General features: G+C 43.5%; 1 protein-coding gene across 1 annotated transcript; it reads right to left on the reverse strand.

Moving 5' to 3' along the window:
- Nucleotides 1-9,027: 9,027 nt before the first annotated feature.
- On the reverse strand, nucleotides 9,028-22,263 carry LOC308342824 (zinc finger protein 879-like). Its single transcript, XM_080803454.1, has 5 exons — nucleotides 22,165-22,263; nucleotides 20,883-20,950; nucleotides 17,417-17,543; nucleotides 16,871-16,966; nucleotides 9,028-10,850 (listed from the first exon to the last, which is right to left on the reverse strand). Exons 2-5 carry the CDS (start codon nucleotides 20,913-20,915, stop codon nucleotides 10,840-10,842), a joined length of 267 nt encoding a protein of 88 aa, XP_080659580.1. The 5' UTR covers nucleotides 20,916-20,950; nucleotides 22,165-22,263; the 3' UTR covers nucleotides 9,028-10,839.
- Between the last annotated feature and the right edge of the window lie 1,791 nt (nucleotides 22,264-24,054).

Below are 24,054 nucleotides of genomic sequence, written 5' to 3' on the forward strand. Positions count from 1 at the left end.
CGCGCGGACTACATTTCCCAGAAGGAGGCCGGGCGAGCCCCGGGAGCTGCCCTTTCCCTCCCCCTGCGAGCTCACGGGATCCGCTGTCCGTCCCCCCACCGCACCCCCCCATCCCCCACCCCACCCCACCCCGCCCCGGGAGGTCCGCGGCACGCGAGGGTGCGCTGACGAGTAAAGCGGACGGTCTCCTCCCCGTGCTGGCTGTCTGCATCCGCCCGGGGGCTTATTGTGCTAGACCCGCAAGGTAATTTGAAAAAGCAAAACCTGAATTTAGACGCCTTTAGGGGGATCCGTGCGCCATGGCCCCCCACCAGCTAGTTACGATAATTTTTTTAATGCATACCATACTCAGAAGATGATGAATGCATAGCTACAGTTTAAGAAACCAATACCCACATACCCAACACTTTACTTAAAAAGGTATTTGACCAGAATTTCTGAAGTCCTGTCCACAATGCTCTCCTGTCATTTGTCTAAATTGTGCTAAGCATTTACCTTGCTTAGCTTGATGGTATTATATTCCACGATAAGTGTTTATTTTTGCAAGGATTTTGATCTTTATATAGATGGAATCTGCTGTGGCATATGCTCAACTTGACCGCTGTTTGAAAAAAAATCAAGTGAGTGTATTTTAAAGATCTTATTGCTTTATTCAGTGATTCTTGAACCAGGTAGCATCCTAGCAGGTAGGAAGGAACTCCAAGAAGTACTACATGCAACCCTTTTATAGGCAGAAGGGAGCAGGAACAAGGAAAGTATTTTAGGCAAAAAGTGGATTGCTTATTGCAAGGTTAGTTTACCTACAGAAGATGGCAAAGATTTATCAGGCAGATTACCTAATTAATGATGATCACCCAGCTCCTGGTTGGCTGGTTTAAGATTCTATATCTGGAGGAGCTGAAACTCGAAGTCTTTGTTTGGTGAGGGGGGAACTTAGCCTGAGAGATCACTCTTTGGCAACTTTTAGATTCACCTATCTTGATACATGCGAAGTTCATCCATTATCACTACTGTATAAGATTTCACTATTCACTCATTCAACAACAACAACAAAAATCTTCAACACCTCTCTTGCTCCTGGCATTGTTCTAGATGCCAGAAATACACATTAAACAAAACTCTCAAACCCTCTGCATTCGTGCAGCTTAAATTCTCCAGAAGGAGAGAGAAGAAAGATGATAAACTAGAATAATAAATGGTATGTTTTTAGGGAGTGATGAGTGCTAATGAGAACAGGAAAGGGGGAACAGTAATCCTGGGGGGGGGTGGTTACTGCAATGTTATACAAAGTGTTTTAAGAAACGTCTTACTGAGAAGGTGACATTGAAGAAAGATCTGCAGAGAGATAGGGAGCCCAGTTAAGGATCTGTGGGAAGGCTTTCTGGCAGGCTGAAAAGCAAATGCCCAGAGGTGGGAGCACTCCTGGCCTGCTGAAGACACATTAAGGAAGCAGGCAGAAAGAAGTACAGGCGAGATCAGAGGCAAGAGGACTAGAATATGCAGGCTCTTACTGGTCATGGTCACTGGATCTTACTCTGAAAGAGAATGTTCTGAGCAGTGGAGATGTTAGAGTAGGCAGTTAGTTAGGGGTTAATAGGCTGCTGGATGTCAGCAAACGGGGGAGGGGGGAGTCAGGGTCAGCCATGGGGGGATGTTAGAAACCTGTCTGGACAGCAGTACCCAAAACAAAGCCACAGGGAGCCGAATCAAAGCAGACAGGCCCAAGACAAAGGCTGGAGACCCTGATCAGGTAAGGGAGAAAAGGCCAGAAACCCTGTTCCCAAGAAATCCCCTCCCCAAGTAATACATATTCCACCCTTAGTTAAGAACTGTCAGTAAAAGATATAGAGACCCGAACCCAGCTTCCCCTTGTGCTCCCCTGCTGTGGGGAGCATACTCTCACTTGAATAAACTTTCCCACGTACACCGCTCAACTGTGTGTCCCATCTCTCCTTGAATTCCTTCTTGCAACATGACCAAGAGCCTCCTACAGCATCCCAGCGACAGGCAGGGCAGAGGCCTCAGGACCCCAGGGTCTCCCTTGTCCATCCTCTGATGTCCATTTCTAAGTGATGACTTTGACTACCATGCTGAGAGTTAACCAAAGGGTCAAAGGAAACGACTGAGAGACTGGGGCTAGCTAGAAGTCCATGGTCCGTCCCTGGGCAATGTGGAATAGAGCCCACTGGACCGGCTGGACTTGGGGACATGGGGTATACTGTGGAAAATGCCACCCAAATTCTACTGTGAACCTGAATGTTCTCATAGAAACACGCCATAAAGTATTCATATCTTCTTGCCTTATATAAACTCCCATAGAAGTTTAAAGTGTATTATAACATTCAAGAGGGATTGCAAATGTTTAGGAAAAATAACCCAAGTGACCCAAGCAAAGAGATGCTTGAGCAAGATGGTGTTGGAACAGAGGGGCCCAAAGGGTAATTCCATTACAACCCTATAAATTTATGGAGTCATGAAAACCTACATTTTTTGTATACAATTTTTTATTGTATATAATTTGCTTAAAGGAAATTGAAATCTTGCCAGCTTGATTTCTTTTGCTCATATCTTTAAGTAGGCTCCACTCCTAACGTGGGACTTGAACTCATGACCCTGAGATCAAGAGCTGCATGCTCTTCCAACTGAGCCCATGTCTTTCCACTGAAACAGAGATCACTAAGCAACTGGTGATTATTACAGAGCAGCTTTTAGGCCTCTTGCCACAGGCATGACAGTGGGTGTGCTCTGTCTTGAGCACAATGGCACACAGTAGGCACTTAAAGATAGAGAGAAATAAAAATGGGGCAAACATGATGTGTAGTTGTTTGGGAAGATAACCGAAATGTTTCTTTGGGTAGATGAGGTAGTGATGATGGTATAAACCTGAAACTCCCATCACGGCCTTTGGAAAAACAACAAAGGATATGGCAGAGGAAAGAGGTAGTTGTGGAAGAGGCAGTAGTGTTCCTAAAATGGGTATAAAACTACCGCCAGGAAGAAAAAGAACACTGTGTGTGAAAACAGCAAAACTGTACAAGTGTAGAAGGGAACGGAATATAAGTGCTTCAGACACTGTTCAACAGAACAGTCTATTCCAAACATGGGCAAAGGATCAGACACTGTTCAACAGAACAGTCTATTCCAAACATGGGCAAAGGATTTGAACAGAACATTTCTCAACAAAAGATATAAAAATGGGCAAAAATCTTATAAAAGGGAGCTTCTACATCACTAGTCATCAGGGCAATGCAAATTATGACCAGCATGAGACACCACTTCACACCTTTGAGTGTGACTATTATGGAACGAAGCCAGAAAATACCAAGTGTTGGCAGAGATGTAGAACCACCCATACTGGAACTGGAACCCTCGCACGTTGCTGATGGGAATGTAAAATGGTGCAACCACAGTGGCAAAGAGTTTGGCTATAATATCCACTCATATGACTCCACAATCCCACTCTTAAGTATCTACCCAAGAGAAATGTCCACACAAACACTTGTACACAAATGTTCACGCCAGCATTGTTCCAGATCGCCCAAATGTGCAAACGACCCAAATGTCCATCAACACATAAATGGATAAATAAAATGGGATGGATATTTACAATGGAACATTACTTAGCCTTAAAGAGGAAGGAAATCCTGACACCTGCTATAATGTAGATGAACCTTGAAGACATTATGCTAAGTGAAATCAGCAGACACAGAAGGACTCCCTATTCAACTTATGTAATCTAAATAAGCAAATTCAGAGAGGCACAAGGAGAATAAGAGGTGACCGGGGCTGGCAGCAGGGAATATGGGGGAATTACTGCTTAATGGGTGTGGAGCTTCTGTTTGAGGTGATAAAAGTTTCTGGAAATAGATTGTGGTGATGGTTACAAAATATTGTGAATATCCTCAATACCGCTAAATTGTACACTTAAACATGGTTATAGTGACAAGTCTTATAAATACTTTACTGCGGTTTTTTAAAAAAAAATACATGCAGAAGGTGAGGAGACATCCACAGAAAGATAATGCTTTATGTGGAGAATATTGTTAATGGAAAGACAGCGATGTGGAAGCCATGTGTCAAGGGAGAAGTAGCAAGAGGAGGAAACAGAAGATCCTGCAAGAAAAGAGAGAAAATCCCCCCAAATGTTTTTGATTCCACAATTCCTCCTCCAACCCCTAAGTCATCCAGTCAAGAAATCATATGTTGCTACACAGACAGAAGTAGGTATATGCAACTTACAGATTTTAGATACGGACTCAAGCTTGTGACAGAAAGGACACAGAAATGAGCTTGCAGGGGCTCTTGAGGCCAAGTCTGGGACAATTTCAGCATCAACATACACAAAGATATTAGCAGATTACAGTCCATTAAATAAAATAAGAAACCATGCTTCCAGTCATAAAAACAGAAGATAAAATACTTCCCTAAAGTGGAAGGCCAATTAATAAAGGCATAAGAAATGACAGAATTATGAGATCTCTATGTGGAAACCATTGTGATGATAATAAACCCAGTGTCATCTATAGATGCTAAAACTGGCGGAGGTGAGATTTTCTAGTACAGGTGTACATGCATACACTAATCGGATCACCTGTCAAGATACTAATGACTGTGAAGAGAAAAACAGTGACTTTAGAGTGGGAAAGCAGGCAGACACAACCCCAACCAAGGTGAGGCTGAAATGACGAACATCACAAGGCTCCCAATGTGATAAGACCATGAACTGAGAATACAATATTGCTTTGGTAGTTTTCTTACCAAAACAGCAGAAAACACTGGACAAAGCCAATAGAGGGACAGTCTAGGGGAAAAGAAATGGGCCTATTCATTTCACAGAGCTCTTCATGAGAAAATGGGTTTGGTAAGAGAAGGGCCCAACCCACCTGAAAGGTGGACATTTTAAATAATTTAATTACTATGAACACTATAAATTCAATGTATCAGGCATATCAATTCTATTATAAAAGGTAGAGCATATTCCTTTTCAGGTTGCTTTGAAAATGGCCCATTAGAAAGGTATACAAATGGATAGTGTTCTCTTCTGCCCTGTCCTCTTATGCACATTTTTTTACTTTAGTATGTGTTTCCTGACTTGGACCATCTCCCTTCATCTGGTGATCTAGGGAGATGAATGAGAGGGGAAACTATAGACAGGAAAGGGAGGTGTTCATAGTTTTGTTGGGGAGGCATGTTTAAATTCAACAGTGGCCAGAAGAATGTTATGACCTTGGGCGCACAGTTGGTTGAGCACCTGACTCTGGGTTTCAGCTCAGGTCATGATCTCAGGGGATTGAGCCTCGAGTCAAGCTCCTTGCTGAGTGTGGAATCTGCTTGAGATTCTCCCTCTCACTCTGCCCCTCCCCCTGCTCTCTTTACTCTCTTCTAAAATAAATTTTTTTTAAAAAGTTATGACCTTAAAATGGCCCTTGAATACAACCTCTTGATGTGCACTTCACCTAGGGTGATCAGGCAGTAAGATCTGTTTTATCCTACCTTAAATGACCCAATATAGAGTTGGGGCAAAAAACTCTATTTAATCATTTTTACTGATACACACATTGGCCTTCCTACTGATCCTCATTCTGGCTGGCCTGGGTAACCTCTTCCTGAGAAGGCAGGCTCTCTCAGGCATCAGGCAAGCTGAGGAACCCCAGGCTCCTCCCCAAGTCACTTCCTTGCCTCACAGTCAGAGATAATCACCATCCTGAATTGTGTATTTGTATGGTAGCTAGTCTCCAAATATCGTCCCGATGAACCATAACCCTGGTATTCACATCCTTGTATCACCTTCTCCCCTTGAATCTGGACCACATCTATAAACCATCTTTCACCAAAAGAATACAGAATTGATGTCGTATGACTTCCAAAACTGAGTTCTAAGATCTGCACTTTCAATGTAGATCCTTTAGGGTGCTGGCTCTTGGGACACTGCCTCACAGGGGCAGGCACCCTTTTGTGCAAAGCCCAACTGGGGTCTCAGCAGCAGACATCATTGGGTGTCAGCCACCCTAGACACCAAGCCCAGGTGAGCAGCAGCTGCTTTCTGACTGCAAGTGCATTAGAGATGCCAAGTAGGATATGGAACCAGATATGGAACCAACAGTACTAATAAATTGTTGCTTTAAGCCATTAAATTTGCCACAGATAGCTAGACTATCTTATCTTTCAGTCACTTGCTATTTTTAGTATCTTAACTATATGTATAAATCACTTAAAATCGATTTAATATTGCAGAACATGTTATTATACCATATGTTGTTTCCTATGACTTTTGAAAAGTCAATAGGCCTTTAAATTCATCTGTTTGCTTATAGCTTTGGTTCACTTACTCTCACCGCTGCTCTACATTGTTAATATTTCAAAATTATTCATTTTTCTATTAACAGGCATTCGGACTACTTCCAAACATTAGCGTCTATGATCAGTGCTGCTAAGAATATCTTTATACATGTCTCTTAACTGCTCATATACACACATTTATCTATCATATGTACATAGGAGTGGGACTTCTGTGTTTGATGACATGCACAAGTTCAACTTTACAGGATGCCAATGGTCTATATCAATTTACACTCCCACTAGTGGAGTATGGATTCCAGTTATTCCACATACGTTCCAAAACTCAGTAATGTCACACATCTTCATTTTTACTCATCTTAAAAAAAAATCATAAAATTTGGGGTGCCTGGCTGGCTTAGTCAATGAAGTGTGTGACTCTTGATCATGGAATCGTGAGTTCAAGCCCCACATTGGATACAGAGCCTACTAAAAAAACAAAAAAAAGCAAAAAAAAAAAATTAAAAATAAGATCTATTTAAAAAGTCATAAAATCTCATAAAATCCTCTCTGTGGTCCTAATTTCCATTTTTAAGCACTTTTCATGTTTTTAGAAATCTCTATTTCCTCTTCTGTGAAAGTAGTAGTCATGTATTCGGAACACTTTTTTTCCTATAAGGTTGTTTTCTTTTTTTAAGTTGATTTGTACAAAGTATTTGAACTTTCCAGACAATAAGTGTTTGTCAAAAAATGTGGAAAGATCTATTTTATGTCTTTTCAATTCCATTTTAGTTTATTTTGATAACCAGGTGTTCTTTTTTTTAATGTTAGCAAATATAGAAAAAGATTTCATGGCTTATTTGTATTCTGCTTAAAAAAATCCTTCCCTATTGTGAGGTCATAAAGTTATTCTTTACATCTTCTTCCAAAAGTTATACAATTTTGCCTTTCACAGAATTCTTTTTGTGGTGAGGGTAGGCATCCAACTTTTCTTCTGTGTGGATGAAATGTTTTTCTCAGAGCCATTATTCATTATTGAATAATTTGTTATTTCTCTATACTGCTCCTGTCATATGACTACTTCTAACATTTTACCATTTTTTTATTGCAGGTTTTTGGTAAATACCCTTTTACCAAGCTAAGTAAACTCTTTCCACTCTTTACTAAGTTTTTACAATGAATGGGTGCTGAGTGTTTTGGTTGCTTTGTCAGCACTGAGATGAAGGTATGCATTTTGTACCTTTAACCTGCTCCAGTAGTACACAGCAACTGTAAGTTTCCTAATGCTAAGTAACCCACCCATTCCCAGGAAAAATTTCCATTTATCACCATGTATGAACTATGCTGAGGTACTGCTAGATTACATTTGCTTTGTTTAGTAGGATTTTTACATTTTTGTTCCTGGATGATACAGGCCTGTGGTTGTTGTTTTTTTTCTTTTTTCTACTTTCCTTGCCAGATCTTGGTACCGGATTATATTGGAATCATTGTGCTTCTACACGATCACCTCTGGATGATCCCACATAAGACTCAAAGAGCTTGTCACTTGCAAGCTTGAGAGACCTCAATGTAAAAATAACTGGGCCTGATATTTTCTTTGTGTAACTTTATTCAGATTTATTTGGGGGGATTATTTTTAGGACTATACTGTTACTGGGAGGTACGATGGTCTAAACATGTGCCCCTTCAAAATTCTTGTTGAAACCCTAACCCCAGAGGTGATAGTATTAGGAGGTGGGGCCTTTGGGAGGTGACTATAATGAGGATGGAGCCTCATGAATTTGATTAGTGTCCTCATAAGAGGCCTGAGAGCTCCCTCGCCCCTTCCACCATGTGAGGATCCAAAGAGGCGCTGGCTAGGAACCAGGAAGAGGATCCTCACAAGAACACACCCATGTAGGTGCCATGATCTTGGACTTCCTGGCCTCCAGAACTGTACGAAATTAAATTTCAGTAGTTTAGAGCCCACCCAGGCTGTGTATTTTATTATGGCAACCTAACTGGACAAAGACAGGGAAGTTATGTTTTCCTAGAAATTTTCCCAGAAATTAGAGAATTTAATAGAATGGTTGTGAGGAAAGAGGCACTGCAGTGGAAGATTACATGACCCAGAAAAGTCTGTTCCTCATGAGTCTGGAACAGTAAAACTGATTAGTTGGTCCCAGGAAGCAAACATTGAATTCAATGACTTTTGGCTTGAGCTCAGTCCCTACCCCCAATAGTACCTTTTCTGAGTTGTTGTTGTTTTTTTTTTAACTCTTTGACAAAGAAAAAGAAACTAGTCCCCACCCCACCCCCCCCTTTTTTTAAATAAAATGGGTAGTTCAGTCCTTAAGTGCTTGCCCACTCCAGTTGATACTGGACAACACTAGAGGATGTTGCTTCTGTAAAGTTCAACAATTTTAGTTTGACTTGGGAGATAACTCTTTTTACCTTGCTGGAATTATTATTCACATTTTAGAAATGCAGAAACATGCTAACTTGTTGAAGCATCTAACAGCCCATTTACTGAACTTAAGAGTCTGAATTTCTGTCTTGTGGCCCTCAGAGTGTGGGAGGAAGTGAAAGTTACCTGGTTCACTTTACCTCAGCTAGGATGAATGGTGATCCACATTCTTCCTGGGCCTTCCTGGATGGTAACTGGAGAGCTTAATGAAGCAGGCACAGCCTGGGTGCCAAGAGGCATGCTCCCATCTTATACTGTAAGATCATCACTCACATTTATCAGTGGAGTAACTTGCAAAAGCAGTAGTTGTCTGAATAACCTTTAATTCTCAACCTGACGCAGCAAAGGTAATCACTGTGTGATAAAACCAAGTGAAATACCATGCATTTTGTGATTTAAAATAAAGTGGCTTTAGATCTGTTTCAGAGCTGGGAACAAGTTGTTGCGGAGAAAACACAGGACTGTGTGCCTGCAGAGTTTACGGAGTGATTTTCTTTTCAGGTAAATGGCTTGGAAAGCAAAGAAGAAACAACCCAAAAAGTTTTCACAACCACCAAGTACACGTTTTGCCTTTAAACTATTAAAGAACTTATTTTAGCGACAGTGAGGTAGCTACAGGTCACCTGCTTATATTTCTTCTCCAAAACATTCTTCTTAGTATAACTGGCTTGCATAACATTTTCATAATCTATTTTCAAAAAATAGATTCCTAGATTAATCTAAAGTCTGGATTTTATGGCTGCACTTTTACATAAATCAACGGGCTTCCCAGTGATGCTTGCGAAAGCTGGGGGCTCTTATCGCACGTCACCAGGGACAAGATAAAAGAATCTTACACATTCTCTATCTTATAGCCACGATAACTTAAAAACTATGAAAAAAGCATTTCATAGTAGCTTTCCTAATACACCTAATGTTACCTGCGTCATGAAGTCTCTGATGTCTGAGGAGGTCTACTTTCTGAAGTTTAACTCACAATTAACTACTCTTCATCACTTTCTGCCCAGACGAGTTTTTTGAAATTGAGTATGAAATGAACTTCAGTTGGAAGGCTTTCCACATGTGTTTTATTTATAGTTTTTCTCCAGTGTGAGTCCTCTGATGATTGGTAAGGGATGAGCTCTGACTAAAAGCCTTCCCACATTCTTTACATTTATAAGGCTTTTCTCCTGTATGAATCCTCATATGTGTCATAAGGGATGAACTTTGTCGGAAGGCTTTCCCACATACTTTACAGTTAAAGGGTTTCTCTCCAGTGTGAATTCTCTGGTGCTGAATGAGAGCTGAGCTTTGGTTGAAAGCTTTTTCACAGTCGTTACATTTATAAGGTTTCTCTCCAGTGTGAATTTTCCGATGAGTATTAACTGCTGAGTGGGAACTGAAGGCTTTTCCACATTCTTTACAGTTATACGGTTTCTCTCCAGTATGGATTCTGTTGTGTATATTAAGCCGGGAAATCCAGGAGAAGGCCTTCCCACATTCATTGCATTTATAGGGTTTTTCTCCTGTATGAATTCTTTGATGCTGTATCAGAGCAGAGCTTTGGCTGAAGGCTTTCCCACATTCTTTACATGCATAAGGTTTCTCCCCAGTGTGAATTCTCTGATGTATGATAAGGGCTGAGTGGTAACTGAATACTTTCCCACACTCATTACAATTAAAGGGTTTCTCTCCAGTATGAATTCTATGGTGTCTACTTAGCCGTGATATTGAAGTAAAGGCTTTCCCACACTGACTACATTCATAGGGTTTCTCTCCAGTATGAATCCTGTGATGCTGAATAAGAGATGAGCACTGGCTAAAGGCTCTCCCACACTCGTTACATTTATAGGGCTTTTCTCCAGTATGAATTCGTTGGTGATTATTCAGGGATGAGCTTCCTTTAAATGTTTTGCCACACTCGTTACATTTATAGGGTCTCTCTCCAGTATGCATCCTCTGATGTCCAATGAGAGATGTGGTGAAACTGAAGGCTTTCCCACATTCGCCGCAGATGTAAGGTTTCTCTCCTGTGTGAACTCTCAGGTGCTGAGTGAGAGAAGAGCTTTGGCTGAAAGCTTTCCGACATTCCTTGCATTTGTAGAGCTTCTCTCCAGTGTGGATTCTCTGGTGTTTACTCAGGGAAGAACTGTGGAGGAAGATTTTCCCACAGATGTTACATTTGTAACATTTGCGCACCGTATTGACTCCCAATTGTTTAAACAGAACTGAATACTGCTGGGAATGGGGTTTCCTTCCTCTGGAAACGAGTCTGGGTTTTCTAATAAGGGATGATTTCAGGCTGAGATTTTTCCCAAGCTCAATACTCGTAAAGCTCCTCTCCCTCATGTAGGTGTTTTTGATGGTGACTAAGACTTTCCTGAAAGGTTTGTTCTTTTTGCCTTGTTGCTTCTCTAGCTTGTCCTCATTTATGTAGGCTTTCCCCAACTTGAAGTCAAAAGGACCGTCCCCTAGGAGTTTATTCATTACTTCCTGGTTTTCTTCTTCAGAAACTGTAGCTTCAAATAAGTGTTCCCATCCTAAAATAAACAAAACAGGTAAGTCTCCCTTGCACTAAAAATAAAGAAACATGACACCAAAATACACAAGGATTGCTAACAAATACATCCTGGATGTTTAAGAAAGGATGGGGAGAAAGAAGGGCAAGAGAAAGCAGCAGCATGGGAGACATGCCTGGGTGGAGAGGTCTACAGAAAGCTGTATGTGGGTGAGCTCCAAGGAAAGCTCCTCCAACAAGGGCAGCCAGGCCTGCTCTAGGAACAAAGCTGGGGTCAGCAGGGGACAGAGCACTTCTGAGTTCAGTGAGTTGTGTTACTCCTCAGCTCCCTTTCCCATGTCAGTCACTGGTGCACTCAAGGTTAATCCACGAGGAAACTGCAGAGGGGCTGTAAGTGAAAACTGGAAGAGCTGTGGGCCTTAAAAAGCTCCCTGAAACCCAGGGCCTCAAGTAGTGCTGTCATGGAACTCCTCTGAGTGCTGTATGTGGTGTGGTGGTGGACATTTCCTCACTCGTTCAAGCAGTTCTTTACTGAGTAGCCACCATGCAAAGGTCAAGAACAGGAGTATGGGGAACATATTAGGCAGGAATCCAGTTTTCACAAGGGTTTACATTCTAGCAGCAGGGTACTGACAGTGACCAAGTGACGAAAAAAACTAGGGATGATGAACCCTGGGGGTGATGAGAACGAGGAAAACAAAAACAAGGTGATGTGCAGTGTGAGTAAATGAGCTGACATTTTAAACTGGGTGATAAGAAAGTAAAATTAAAGATGGGATCTCAATAACAAGAGATGGCCATGCAAAAACGTGGGTATAAAGAGGATTCCGGTCAGAAAGAATATAAGCTGAGATTCAGCTTCAAATTGTCCAGGAACCCAGATTCATCCAGTGTGGCCTGAGCAAGAGGGAACAAGACAGTGTTAGGAGGTGAGGAAAAGAAGTACGCAGGAGCCGTATCACGCAGGTGATACAGGAAGACATTTGGAATTTCTTCAGAGGATCACTGCGGACCAGGAGGGACAGGACAGTTTTGTTTAAAGACGATCACAGTGGTGGTGTGACAAATGGACTGTCACTGGGAGCGGGTAGAAACAAGGGCAGATGTGGAGCAGCCACTCAGGAGACTGGGTGGAGGTGATGGCGGTCTGCACTAGTATGGCAGTGGAGGGGGGCACATTTGGGATGCTCTGAAGGCAGAGATGACAAGAGTACGTATATCCTGAGTACGTGAAAGAGAGGACTGAAGGATGATATCCAGCTTCTGGCCTGGGCAGCTCGATGGGAGACTGGTACCATGTAATGATAGGGGGAACCTTGGGGGAAGAGTACACTCTTGAGAATAATTTCCAGTCTACTTTTGATCACTTAGAATACAGTGCAAGGAATGGTGTCACTGCTTGAAAAAGAATGAATGTATTTTCTTAAGCAGTTTTTATTTTCTTAACTGAAAAAGAGATATATAATCATTGTAAGAAAAATAAAGAAAATACAGAAAACTATAAATATGAAAATCAAGTTTACCACGATTATATATATACACAACACACAAATATAATCACTGCTAGATGTGGAATTTAGCTCACCAGAATTTTTCTGGATATTAGAAAATACTTTCATTTGAAAAATAAAAATAGGTTGAAACTACACTTCCCTCTACCTATTCTTCACTTAAAAAAATTGTAGGCTTCTCTCCATAGCAACGAATGAAGGTTGACACCATCATTTTTTTTTTTAACACCATCATCTTAATGGCAATGTAAGATTTCAAAGCACAAACATAATTGTAATTTTTTTTTTTAAATTATGGAACGCTTCACGAATTTGCGTGTCATCCTTGCGCAGGAGCCATGCTAATCTTCTCTGTATCGTTCCAATTTTAGTATATGTGTTGCCGAAGCAAGCACCATAACTGTAATTTAATAAATCCCCTTCTACGAGCCACCTAGCTTTCTTCTCCCCAGTGATACCCCATGTTATTAACATTCTTTATACCACCTTTGCAACTCTGCATAATTATTTCCTTAAGATAAATTTCCAAACGTAGAATTGATTTTAATAAATCCAGACCATCCTGCAGAAAAACTACGCCCATCAAAATCCCACAAAAGATACTCAGGTATCACTCGGAGCAACAGGAAAACACTGAATATGTAGTTCTTAATTTGGGGTAATAAGGGGAAAATGGCTTCCCATTGCTTTAGTTTGTAATTCATTGATTATAATGAAGTTGAATAGTTTTTCAAAGAATCCTGGGTGAATTTTCAAATTCATATTCCTTGATTTTTTTTTAATTTTTAAAAAAGATTTTATTTATTTATTTGACAGAGATCACAAGTAGGCAGAGAGGCAGACAGAGAAAGAGAGGGAAGCAGGCTCCCTGCTGAGCAGAGAGCCCGATGCGGGGCTCGATCCCGGGACCCTGGGACCATGACCTGAGCCGAAGGCAGAGGCTTTAGCCCACTGAGCTACCCAGGCGCCCTACTTGATTTTTTTTAATGGTAATACTCATGCCTTTGTACTATAATTATTTCTTCTCTGGACCTTTTCTCTATTTCTCTTTATATTACACCTTTGTATTCCATAGCCACTACAGCAATCTTAATAGTAGGAAAAAACTAGAAATTAAAATTTCTGGAAGATTATTTAATAAAAAATATGGCTTAATAATACAATAGAACTCTTTCAGAAAGGCAGGCCTCTATATAACGAGGGCTGAAGAGCTGAAGTACATTCACAATTTAAAACAGGTTTGAGAGGGGCGCCTGGGTGGCTCAGTGGGTTAAGTCTCTGTCTTCGGCTCAGGTCACGATTTCAGGGTCCTGGGATCGAGCCCCGCATCGGGCTCTCTGCTCGGCGGAGAGCCTGCTTCTCCCTCCCTCTCTGCCTGCCCCTCTGCCTACTTGCAATCTCTCTGTCAAATAAATGAATAAAATCTTTAAAAAAAAAATAGGTTTGAAAACAGTATGTAACATGAATCTTTCTCTCCGTGTGTCTCTCTCTCCCTCATGCACAAACACAAACACACTCAAATAGTCACAATCTGAGAGGATAAATAGTAAAATATCAACAAAGGTTCATCATGGTTGGTTGGCAAAATTTCAGGTCAATCTCTTTAAAAAAAAAAAAAAAGATTCTGTTTATTTATTTGACACAGAGAGAGAGAGAGAGAGAGAGAACACAAGCAGAGGGAATGGCAGGCTGAGGGAGAGGGAGAAGGCTCCCTGCCAAGCAAGGGGCCTGATGCGGGGCTCGATCCTAGGACCCTGGGTTCACAACCTAAGCTTAACCGACTGAGTCACCCAGGCAGCCCTTTTTTTTTTTTTTAAACAATACTATGTATTCCTTCTATAAATTAAAAGTAGTTAATTTTTTTTCAACTGCTTGCAAAAGAAGAACACAGTCAATTTGGATACTAATGATTTCTTTACCAATCAGAAAGCTCAGAGCCAAATTCTAGATTCACCCAGGGCTACTATGCTGGCCCTTACCAGATACATTCACTTTCTAAGGTTCTGACCAAACTTCTATTTTATTTTATCATTATTCTTACAGTTAGCTTCCTTGGATTATGGATAGAATGTGACAGAATATGTCAGTATGTAGTAGAAAAAAAGATCCCTGAAGTGAAAAAAAGACTTGACTCTTCAAAGCAAAGGACCCTGTGATGCCAAATAACAGTATTAACCCAAAAACTCCTTGGTATTTGATACAACCTAATGAATCTTCTAAATTCCGAAGATAAAAAAAATCCTATAATATTCTAGACAGAAGATTAAAAAAAAAAAAAAAGGACCAGATTTCTACACAGAAGACAGAGGAAAAAGAATTAAGCTAACAGAGGACTTTTTATTAAGGACACTCGATGCTCAGACACTAAAGTCAAGTGTGAAGGGAAAAAAAAAATTTGATGCCAGAATTCTAGATCCACAATTCTCACTGGAGAGGTAAAGGAATATTTTAGACATGCACAAAAGAGCACACATGAACCTTTCTGAAAATATTATTCAAGAGAATATTCCAGTCAAACCAAAGGGGAAAAGCTGAAGACAAAGTTAATGAATAGAAACACAGGACTGAGCTGACCCAGAAAACCTATGTCCTGCCATGGAGATGAATAAATGACAGTAAACGATAAGAAGCAAAACTCAAAGGAGAGAGCCACCATCTGGTGCTAGAATCAAAACAAAACAGAACAAAAGCAAAGATGGAAAAAAAAATCCAAAATGACAATAAAAGGAACAACAAAAACCAAAGACAAAGCAGAATAGCAAATGAGAGCTTAAGGACCCAGCAACCCAGAGGAGTTTTAGAGATTGAGAGATATATCCTAGCAGCCAGGGTCTGGAACGTATTATTTTGAATATTTTCACACAAAAGATTTAGGAGAATGACGTATTGAACATCTGCAAACCTTCTGCATAAATTCTATTTATTACCATTTTGCTACCCCTGCCTTCTCACTCTTGTGTAGTATATAAATATGCATACATCTGTGTTTTCTTTTTAGCTGAACCATATGTAATAATTTGCAAACCAAAAAAGTCAAACAAAAACCCAAGCTGGAACAATGAGGGATGTACTGTATCGACAGAAGTTTGTTCAAACCAAAGGGATGATAATTTAAAATCATCAGTCCAAAAACTGAATGGGGGGTCCTCAGAGAGGGAGAAAAACCATGAGAGACTCTTAATTGTAAGAAACAAACTGATGGGGAAGGTTGCTGGAGGGGAGGGGAGTAAGGGATGGGCTAACTGGGTGATAGGTATTAAGGAGTGCATGGGATGTGATCAGCACGGGGTGTTATATAAGACTGATGAGGGGCACCTGGGTGGCTCAGTAAAGCCTCTGCCTTCTACTCAGGTCATGATCCCAGGGTCCCGGGATCAAGCCCCAAAACGGGCTCTCTGCTCAGCAGGGAGCCTGCTTCCTCCACTCTGTCTGCCTGTCTCTCTGCCTACTGTGATCTCTGTCTGTCAAATAAATAAATAAAATCTTTTTAAAAAGGGGGGGGGGGTCACCTGGGTGGCTCAGTTGGTTAAGCCACTGCCTTTGGCTCAGGTCATGATCCTGGAGTCCTGGGATCAAGTCCCACATTGGACTCCCTGCTCAGCAGGGAGTCTGCTTCTCCCAGTGACCTCTCTCCTCTCATGCTCTCTCTCTCTCTCTCAAATAAATAAATAAACTCTTAAAAAAAAAGAATTATAATTTAAAAAAATTTTTAAAAAAGGACTGATGAATCACTGACCTCTACCTCTGAAACTAATGATGTACTGTATATTGCCTAATTGAATTTAAGTAACAAAAATTAACAAAAAAAAAAAAAAAAAGAGAGAGAGAGAGAGAGAGAGAAAAGATCAGTCAGAAAAAGAGAAGACATGAGTCTTCTTTACGCATTATATACAGTGTTACCTTTTCTGCATTCACATTACAAAGGATACCAGAGACAAGCGGGCCCTTCTTGGGAGAATTCAACTCTCCCTCTGAACCTGCTGTATCGGGGCTCAGAAAGATAGAGAGAGAGGATATGCCCTTCCCAGCCTTTCCCGCCCGGCCTGGCCCATTCAGGAGGGCCCTGGTCCACGTCGCCTGAGCAGCAGCACCCAGGAAGGGAGAAAATGCTCTGCCCACTTCCCAATCCTTGTCACTCACCTACACATGGGCCTTGAGAAACGCCGTTTTCCACCATCCAGGGGTCTTCCCCTTGCTGCAACTGGAAGATGACCTTTGGTTTGGAAAACAGGATCCCTGTTTGTGAGCAAGAAGAGAGTGAGTCCGCTGTACAGATAGGAGCAACCATCCTGGCACACAGATCCAAGCCCAGGGGCTCCGGGGCAGAGGGACAGCTGAAGGCAGGAGACGTCTTTTCAGAGAGGGGCTTCAGTGAGGCTTCTTGAGGGCGGCCAGGAGGTGGTCTCAGGAAGAAAGGCAGGGCGCTGGCTGCGCAGGCCTCCACTGGAACCTCTCAGGAGACCCAGAGGGACAGAGCGTGGAGCCAAAGAATGGCAAAAGCATACAAAGGCTGCCCATCACTGACTCCACCAACCCGAGGCCTTTCCTGGCAGTGGAGGGGACAGCGACCGCCACCCTGAGAGCCCGCCTGCGGCTGAACGTGACCAAGCCCTCCAAGCGTCTTCCTTGGGGAGGGCCCCACGAGGCTCCCCCGGCAGATTCTCCATTACGAGGAAAGGTCCTTACCCAGCGAGACAAGGGTGCCATAGTTCTCCAGCATCACCTCCCGGTACAGGGTTCTCTGTGCGGAGTCCAGGCGCAGCCACTCGTCCTGGCTGAAGAACACGGCCACGTCCCTGAATGTCACAGACTCCTGCAATGGCAAACCCGTTCCTGCTCACCCGGGACCAGACCCCCAGAGGGGTGGCTGAGCAGTCACCCTGTCGCCATGCAGGGCTACGAGCAGCTCTAGGCAAGTCTCTGTCCTTTCCAAATGTACATACAGCTGTCCCCACTTCTGCAGGAGGGGCTATGTTCTAAGAACCCCCCCTCCAAGTCTAAAACTTGGAGAGTACTGTACCCTATATATGCTGTTTTTTTCCTATAAATACAATCCTATGATAAAGTTTAATTTATAAATCACGCAGAGTAAGAGATTAACAAGTCATAACAGAACAATTACGACAATATGCTGTAGCAAAACTTATGTGACTGTGGTCTCTCCCTCTCAAAACACCTTACTGTGCTGTACTTACCCTTCGGCTTGTGATATCGTTACAGCTAGACCCCAAGACCTGATCTTGACTGGCCACCTGCTTGTGCTCACGGACCTGGGTCCCACATCATTCCTCGAGCTTTTCTTTCCAAGTTCTCTCTCCAGAAAGAAAGCGACACCGCCCCTCCAGCAGTAGCGACTTGGACAAGAGTCTCACCGACAAGCTCTCCAGCCGGCCCAGACCACTCACACCGGTTTGAGCTAGAGCCCCGACTCAGCTTGCACAGATGGACCGTGGAGTGACCTCTGGAATGACGGACAATTACCTCCACCTCCTTAGGATACTACAATCTCCGCCCAAGGAGGACACAAGCCTCGTTTACATAACATACAACGTGTGTTCAAATGTGTTTCCTCAAGGCGCATGTGCAACCTTATGCCCGCCTCCACATACAGTGACAAGGATCCCCTTTTTAAATATTCAGCTTAACCCTAAATAACAGGACCCCATCCACCCTGGCTTGGGGAGTCACGGCTTTGGAATTTATTCGGCATGATCTCCTTATATGCTGCAAATAAAGTTTCCCTGGTGCAACAGCTCACCTGGTGTAGTTTCTCTCAGTGGCTCGCCCAGGAGTGTGAGAGGGTAAAGTGCCCCGGAGTGTGAGGAGTGCCCAGGAGGGTAAAGTGCCTATATGAGGGGAAGTGAGGAGAATGACCCAGGCTTGTGGTACAGTGTCTGGCTACTACTGACCTTCTAAGGAGAGGTTGGAAGCAGGATCATCTGGTAACTGAAACCATCAATTCCCTGATGGATGGGGGGGTGGGGGGGCAGGGGCTACTCTAAGTCTTTTCAAAGGTTCAGGAAGTCACTCGCCAGGCTCACAACTCCGGACCACTTCCGTGGAGGCCTGGAAGCCATCTCTTTGAATGTGCCAGCCTCTCAGTCTCCTGGGAGTGGGCGGGCCTAACGGGTCACCTGACAAATGGCCAAACTGGGCTGTAGCCACTCAACATACAAGTGAGCCTTCCGTCTCTTCGGGAGATGGCCTGTGATGCACGTGACATTCAGACCGAGCACTTATTCAATGATAAAAGTGTTTTCTTTCTCTTCTGCTTCTGTGGGGAGGTTTTCTGGGTTGGGAGGAGATTATGTTCTTAATTATATTTCTGTTAAGTGCCACAAAAGGGCCAAGAAGGGAAGAAAACACTGTGGACCAGATGCTTCATTTCCCTCAATCTGTCCCCCAAGACCACTAGTCCTACCTAGCTGGGACTCCTTTTCCTTTCACCAGCTCTTTTAACCTGGTCCTGCTCATAAGGCCCAAATTTCCCAATATAGTCCAACCCTCAAACAAGAGGAGTTTGAACTGAGCAGGTCCAAATATATATAGACTTTTTTTCAATAAATACAGTGCCATAAATGTATTTTTTCCTTCCCTTTAATTTTCCTAATAATATTTTCTTTCTCTAGCATGCTTTATTATAAGAACACAGTATAGAATACATATACCATACAAAATATGTGTTAATTGACCAGAATTGGTAAGGCTTCCAGCCAACACTAACTACGGTTAGTAGTGAAGTTTTTGGGGGAATCAAAAGTTATATGTGGAGTTCTCATGTGCCACCATGTGGCTGGAGCTAGAGTGTATTATGGTAAGCAAATAAGTCAGTCAGGGAAAGACGAATACCATATGATGTCACTCACGTGTGGAATTTAAGAAACAAAACAGATGAACATAAGGGAATAAAGAAAAAAAAAATGGGGGAGGCAAACCATGAGAGACTCTTGACTGTAGAGAACAAACAGGGTTGCTGGAGGGAGGTGGGTAGGGCTAGATGGGGGGTGGGCATTAAGGGGAGCACCTGTTGTGATGAGCACTGGGTATTGCATGTAACTGATGAACCACTGAATTCCACTCCTGAAACCGGTATTACACTATATGTTAGCTAACTAGAATTTAAATAAAAAAATTTTTTATAAAGTTGTATGTGGATTTCTGACTGCTTGGGACAGGTGGGGTCAGAGCCCGAGCCTGTATGTTAGAGTAGGCAGAATGTTGGCTTCTAGCAGAATGGAGGCCAGCAATGAGGAAGTTGTGGCCAGCTATGGGGAAGGTCAGAGGCTGCCCTGGCAGCCCTCCACAAGCCAGATCAAACCACACAGGCCCAAGATAGCAGCTGGCTGGACAGGAAATCCCTGACCAGGTTAGGAAGAGAAAGCTGAAACCCTACGTCCCTGCCCCAAGTAATGAATATCCTACCCCCTAGTTAACAACTGTCAATAAAACCCCAGGGTGCAAAGTGCTTGCTCCCTCTCTCTCTCTCAACGTCATCTGCTCTCCTATCTTGAGAGTATATTTTTTGCTTTAATAAACTTTCCTGTTGTGTCACTCATCTGCTGTGTTGTGGGTCTGTCCTTGAATTCTTTCTTGAGACAAGACCAAGAACCTTCAACTCCTTCAAGGACAGGCTGGGTCGAGGCCCCTGAGCTTCCCCAGTTCACCCAGCAACACTGAAACCCTGTGTTGTTCAAGAGTCAGTTATACTAGAAATATCCCTGACCACACTTGCTGATTGAGAGGTCTTCTTTCTTGGATCTTCCTAGAAAATCACCTGGACTCCTACGAGGGACTACTCTAGTTGATTGGTCCTCAGTTCATTGAGGGTAAAGATCATACATTTTCTCTTTGAATTCCTAATGTTATAGAGAGAATTATCGGACTCCCTCAAGGTTCCACCCTTCACAGGGAAAAAAACAAACCTAGATCCCTCACAGAGCTCTGGTGTGGCTTTGGAACAGGACTGGAGAGGGACTTAACTGCTAAGCCGGGAATTCCCAAGAAGACTGATCCCAAGGACTAGACAAACAGCTTCCTCCAAGAGTTACCTCACCAGGCCCTTGGGTCCCTCCATGGGCTCAACCACGACGGCTTCAGTGTGTCCACAACCTCTGAACCAAGAAGGCAGATGAAGAAAGGAGCCTTGACTCACCTGAGCTTGGGCTGGGAACAACCCTGTGGCCATTTCTCCCTCCCTGCTGCCCCTCCTAGAGAAGGCTCCTGAAATGGAAAAAGAAACTGTGAGCAGTCTGTCTGTCCATCCTGTCTGTACTCCCACGCTCAGGAGGCACGACTAAATTAGCTCCACACACTGAGCACCCTGCAGACGGAAGCCAGAGGGAACCTGAGAGCCCAGGCATCCCTGTGTTGGAGGGTCCATGGGCGGCCACCCAAACCCAGAGTGCGTGGCAAACATACTTCCAGTCCCAGGCCTGCTACCTTTCAGCCAGTGGTTTCTGAATAAAGGTAAATCAGACTAAGGAATTATGAACCAACTCACGGACATTAACAGAGTAAAGAGCGATCAAGCCCGGCTCACAGAGATGTTCAATGAAAGAGAAGTAACATAAATACTCTGCACATCTGCACTTAAATATTTTGAGATGTATTACAGTTATAGTAATTACATTGTACCTAACATACTATATAATTGGATATAATGTATGACAATAAAATATAATAACATGGTAATTATCATAATTCTTCACTAACATCGGACGGAAACTGGTGTCCTTTTCCGGAAGAGCAAACCAAAAATTAGTCCTCTGTTCCCCTTGGAAATGGTGCTTCCTTTATGAAGAAAGAGTTATCAAATCTCCTTAATATAAACGAAAACATTACCCATCCTCTCCCTGCTCCAAAAAAACCCACAAGGCTCAAAAGAAAGAGCATCATTGGCTAGAGATGAATTTAAATTTTGGAGAAAAGGGAAGTAACTCAGCAAAAGGACAAAATTAAACAAAAAAGAATAGTCAAATCACTCTAGGATTCACTCTGAGAACAGGGCCACATAAGCTCAATACAGCAAGGACAGCAAAAACTAATACACATAAAATAAAGTTGAAACTGGAGAGGGGTGGGGGGAGACCAACAAACGCTATCAGCCAAAAACCGCCCCAGGGTGCACGAACCCTCCAACAGGGCAGAGTTCCCAGCAATCTCAGTTCTGGGGCCACTGCTCCAGGAGCGCTGCCCGAGGCTGGCGCCCGCGGCTCAAGCAATGACAGCTCCGATTTCCGGGGAAGGGGGGCCGCGGGAGCGGAGAGCTCCCGGGGCAACGCCCCCTTCCCGGGCCGCCTTCACCTGCCGAGGCCGCCGCAGCTCGGACGCCCGCGACTGGGACTCGGCTGGGACTCGCGCGGCGGCCGGCCCTCTGCCCTGGCCCCGCCGGAGGAGCTGCACACCCCGGGCCCGCTCTCACCGGCACCCTGTACCTGGGCCCGCCGCGACCGGGACGCCAACCGGCGCACCGCACCGGAGACAAGCAGGATACCTAGCCTGGGGACATTTTTCACCACCGCCGCCAGGCCGCCGGCCGCAACGGCGCCTGCGCACGAGACATGGAAACGGCTGCTTCGGCTGAACGGCGGCGCTTTTCCTTTCGAACTCTATTTCCCAGAGGTCATCGCGGGACGGGCCTACGGTGCCCGAGATGGGCCAACAGCCCTAAGGCTGGAGAAAGCCGTCTTGCTGGGAGCCCCCAGAAGCCTGCCGCCGCGTCTTTTCCGCTTCTCTCCCCGCCTGTCCTGTCGAGCGCGCTTTTCGGGAAAAATGAGTATGTATTTAAAAATGTGCAAAATTAGCCGCTCGCTGCTGCTCGTTCTCGGTGGGTAAGTGAACTGCGGCAACAAGAATTCTTGGAATGCCAAGGTTCGTTCGGCTCGGGGTTAAATGCGCAGAAACCGCCTGGTCCTGTGCCCTTATCGGAGCTGGTCAGACTCGCGTCCCGAACCGCAGCCTCAGGAGCAGAGGGACAGGCAGGGTCCAGCTCGCTTTTCCCGTCAGCCTCAGGGTGCGGCCGCCCCTCGAGGAGCGTGGTGAGATGCGTTGCAGGCGTCTTTCTGCGAGTATTGCGGAGTTTTGTGCCGGCTTGTCGCCTCAGGCTGTGCTGCCTGGTTCGGTTCCTGAGGATCCTTCGGCCGGACTAAGCTTGTAGTTTCTCTCCCTTGACAGGAGGGAACCCGTCTAGTCGGCGAGCCGCTGCTGTGTTCATTACTGGGGCCTTTTGTTCTCGGCTGTTTATTATTTTTATCTATTTTACACGTTTTTGAGTTTTTAAACAATTATGTCTGAGTGTCGTAACCTGTAAAAGATGTATTTTTAACTGACATTCACATTGGGTTAAAAAAAAAAAAAAGCGCAATCCCCTTTTTACGACCCTCATTACTTCTAAGGGCGCCTGGGTGGCTCAGTCGGTTAAACGTCTGCCTCGGGCTCAGGCCATGATCCCACGGTCCGGGGATCGAGTCCCGCATCGGGTTCTCCTCTCCCGCTACCCCTGCCCTTCTCATTCCCTCTCTCTCTTTCAAATAAATAAAAAAAAAAATCTTCAAACAAATAAATAGTAAAAATGACTCCTTTGAATGGTAAAGTTTGTCTTGTAAAGTTGACTATAATCTGCTTCCTAACTGCATCGTCAGTGACTGGTGCTGTGAAGAACGGGTGCTCCCTGAGGGTTGCATGATTTCTTTTTTAAAATAACCAGCAATGTTTATAAAACAGAACTCAAACAGAAGGGCGCTTGAAGGTAGAAAACACAGAAATTAACTAAAATATGCCAGGAAAATAATATGAAAAAAAAAATCTGGGATCACAGTGTGATGTCAAACAAAAATTGCAAAAAGGATGCAAGACAAATAACAATTTATTTGGGGGGGTCTTAGGAATTGCATTTGGAGAGACACAGGTATTTGGGAGAAAACCCGAATAGTGCCCTGCCTTGGGGGTGGAGGAATTCCTAGGATTCCTAGAAGGGGAATTCATAGAAGTCTTAGCTAAATTGTTTTGCAAAATTATGTTTGGCTGAAAGAGTCTAATTTCTGTCGAATTCACAGACTGCTGTCTGGGCTGCAGGAAGCAGGATATTTTGGTTTGGCTTCGAGCTATAGTTAAAGTATGCGTTTTGTGTGGAAGTGGAAGTGCATAGGCCCCACATCCTTAATGGCCCCCTGGTTCCATTTTCAACATACTGTCCTGACAGGAGTGACTCTGTTTCAGGTTTTTCCTTTCATAGTTACAATAAGACAAAGATCACTTCAAAGTAAAAATAATTAAATAGGACAAAATTAGTTGTTTCATATTGATAAAAGGTAATCCATATCCCT

This window comes from Martes martes (genome assembly GCF_963455335.1).
Source record: "Martes martes genome assembly, chromosome: 5".
Lineage (NCBI taxonomy): Eukaryota > Metazoa > Chordata > Mammalia > Carnivora > Mustelidae > Martes > Martes martes.

Bases quoted from the DNA above. Each gene is read 5' to 3' on its own strand.
- LOC308342824 (XM_080803454.1), bottom strand. From the start codon at position 20,915: ATGGCCACAGGGTTGTTCCCAGCCCAAGCTCAG. The intron at 17,544-20,882 runs GTGAGTCAAGGC...TTGCCATTGCAG, and splicing joins TGTTCCCAGCCCAAGCTCAG to GAGTCTGTGACATTCAGGGA. The intron at 16,967-17,416 runs GTAAGGACCTTT...GCTCACAAACAG, and splicing joins TGGCACCCTTGTCTCGCTGG to GGATCCTGTTTTCCAAACCA.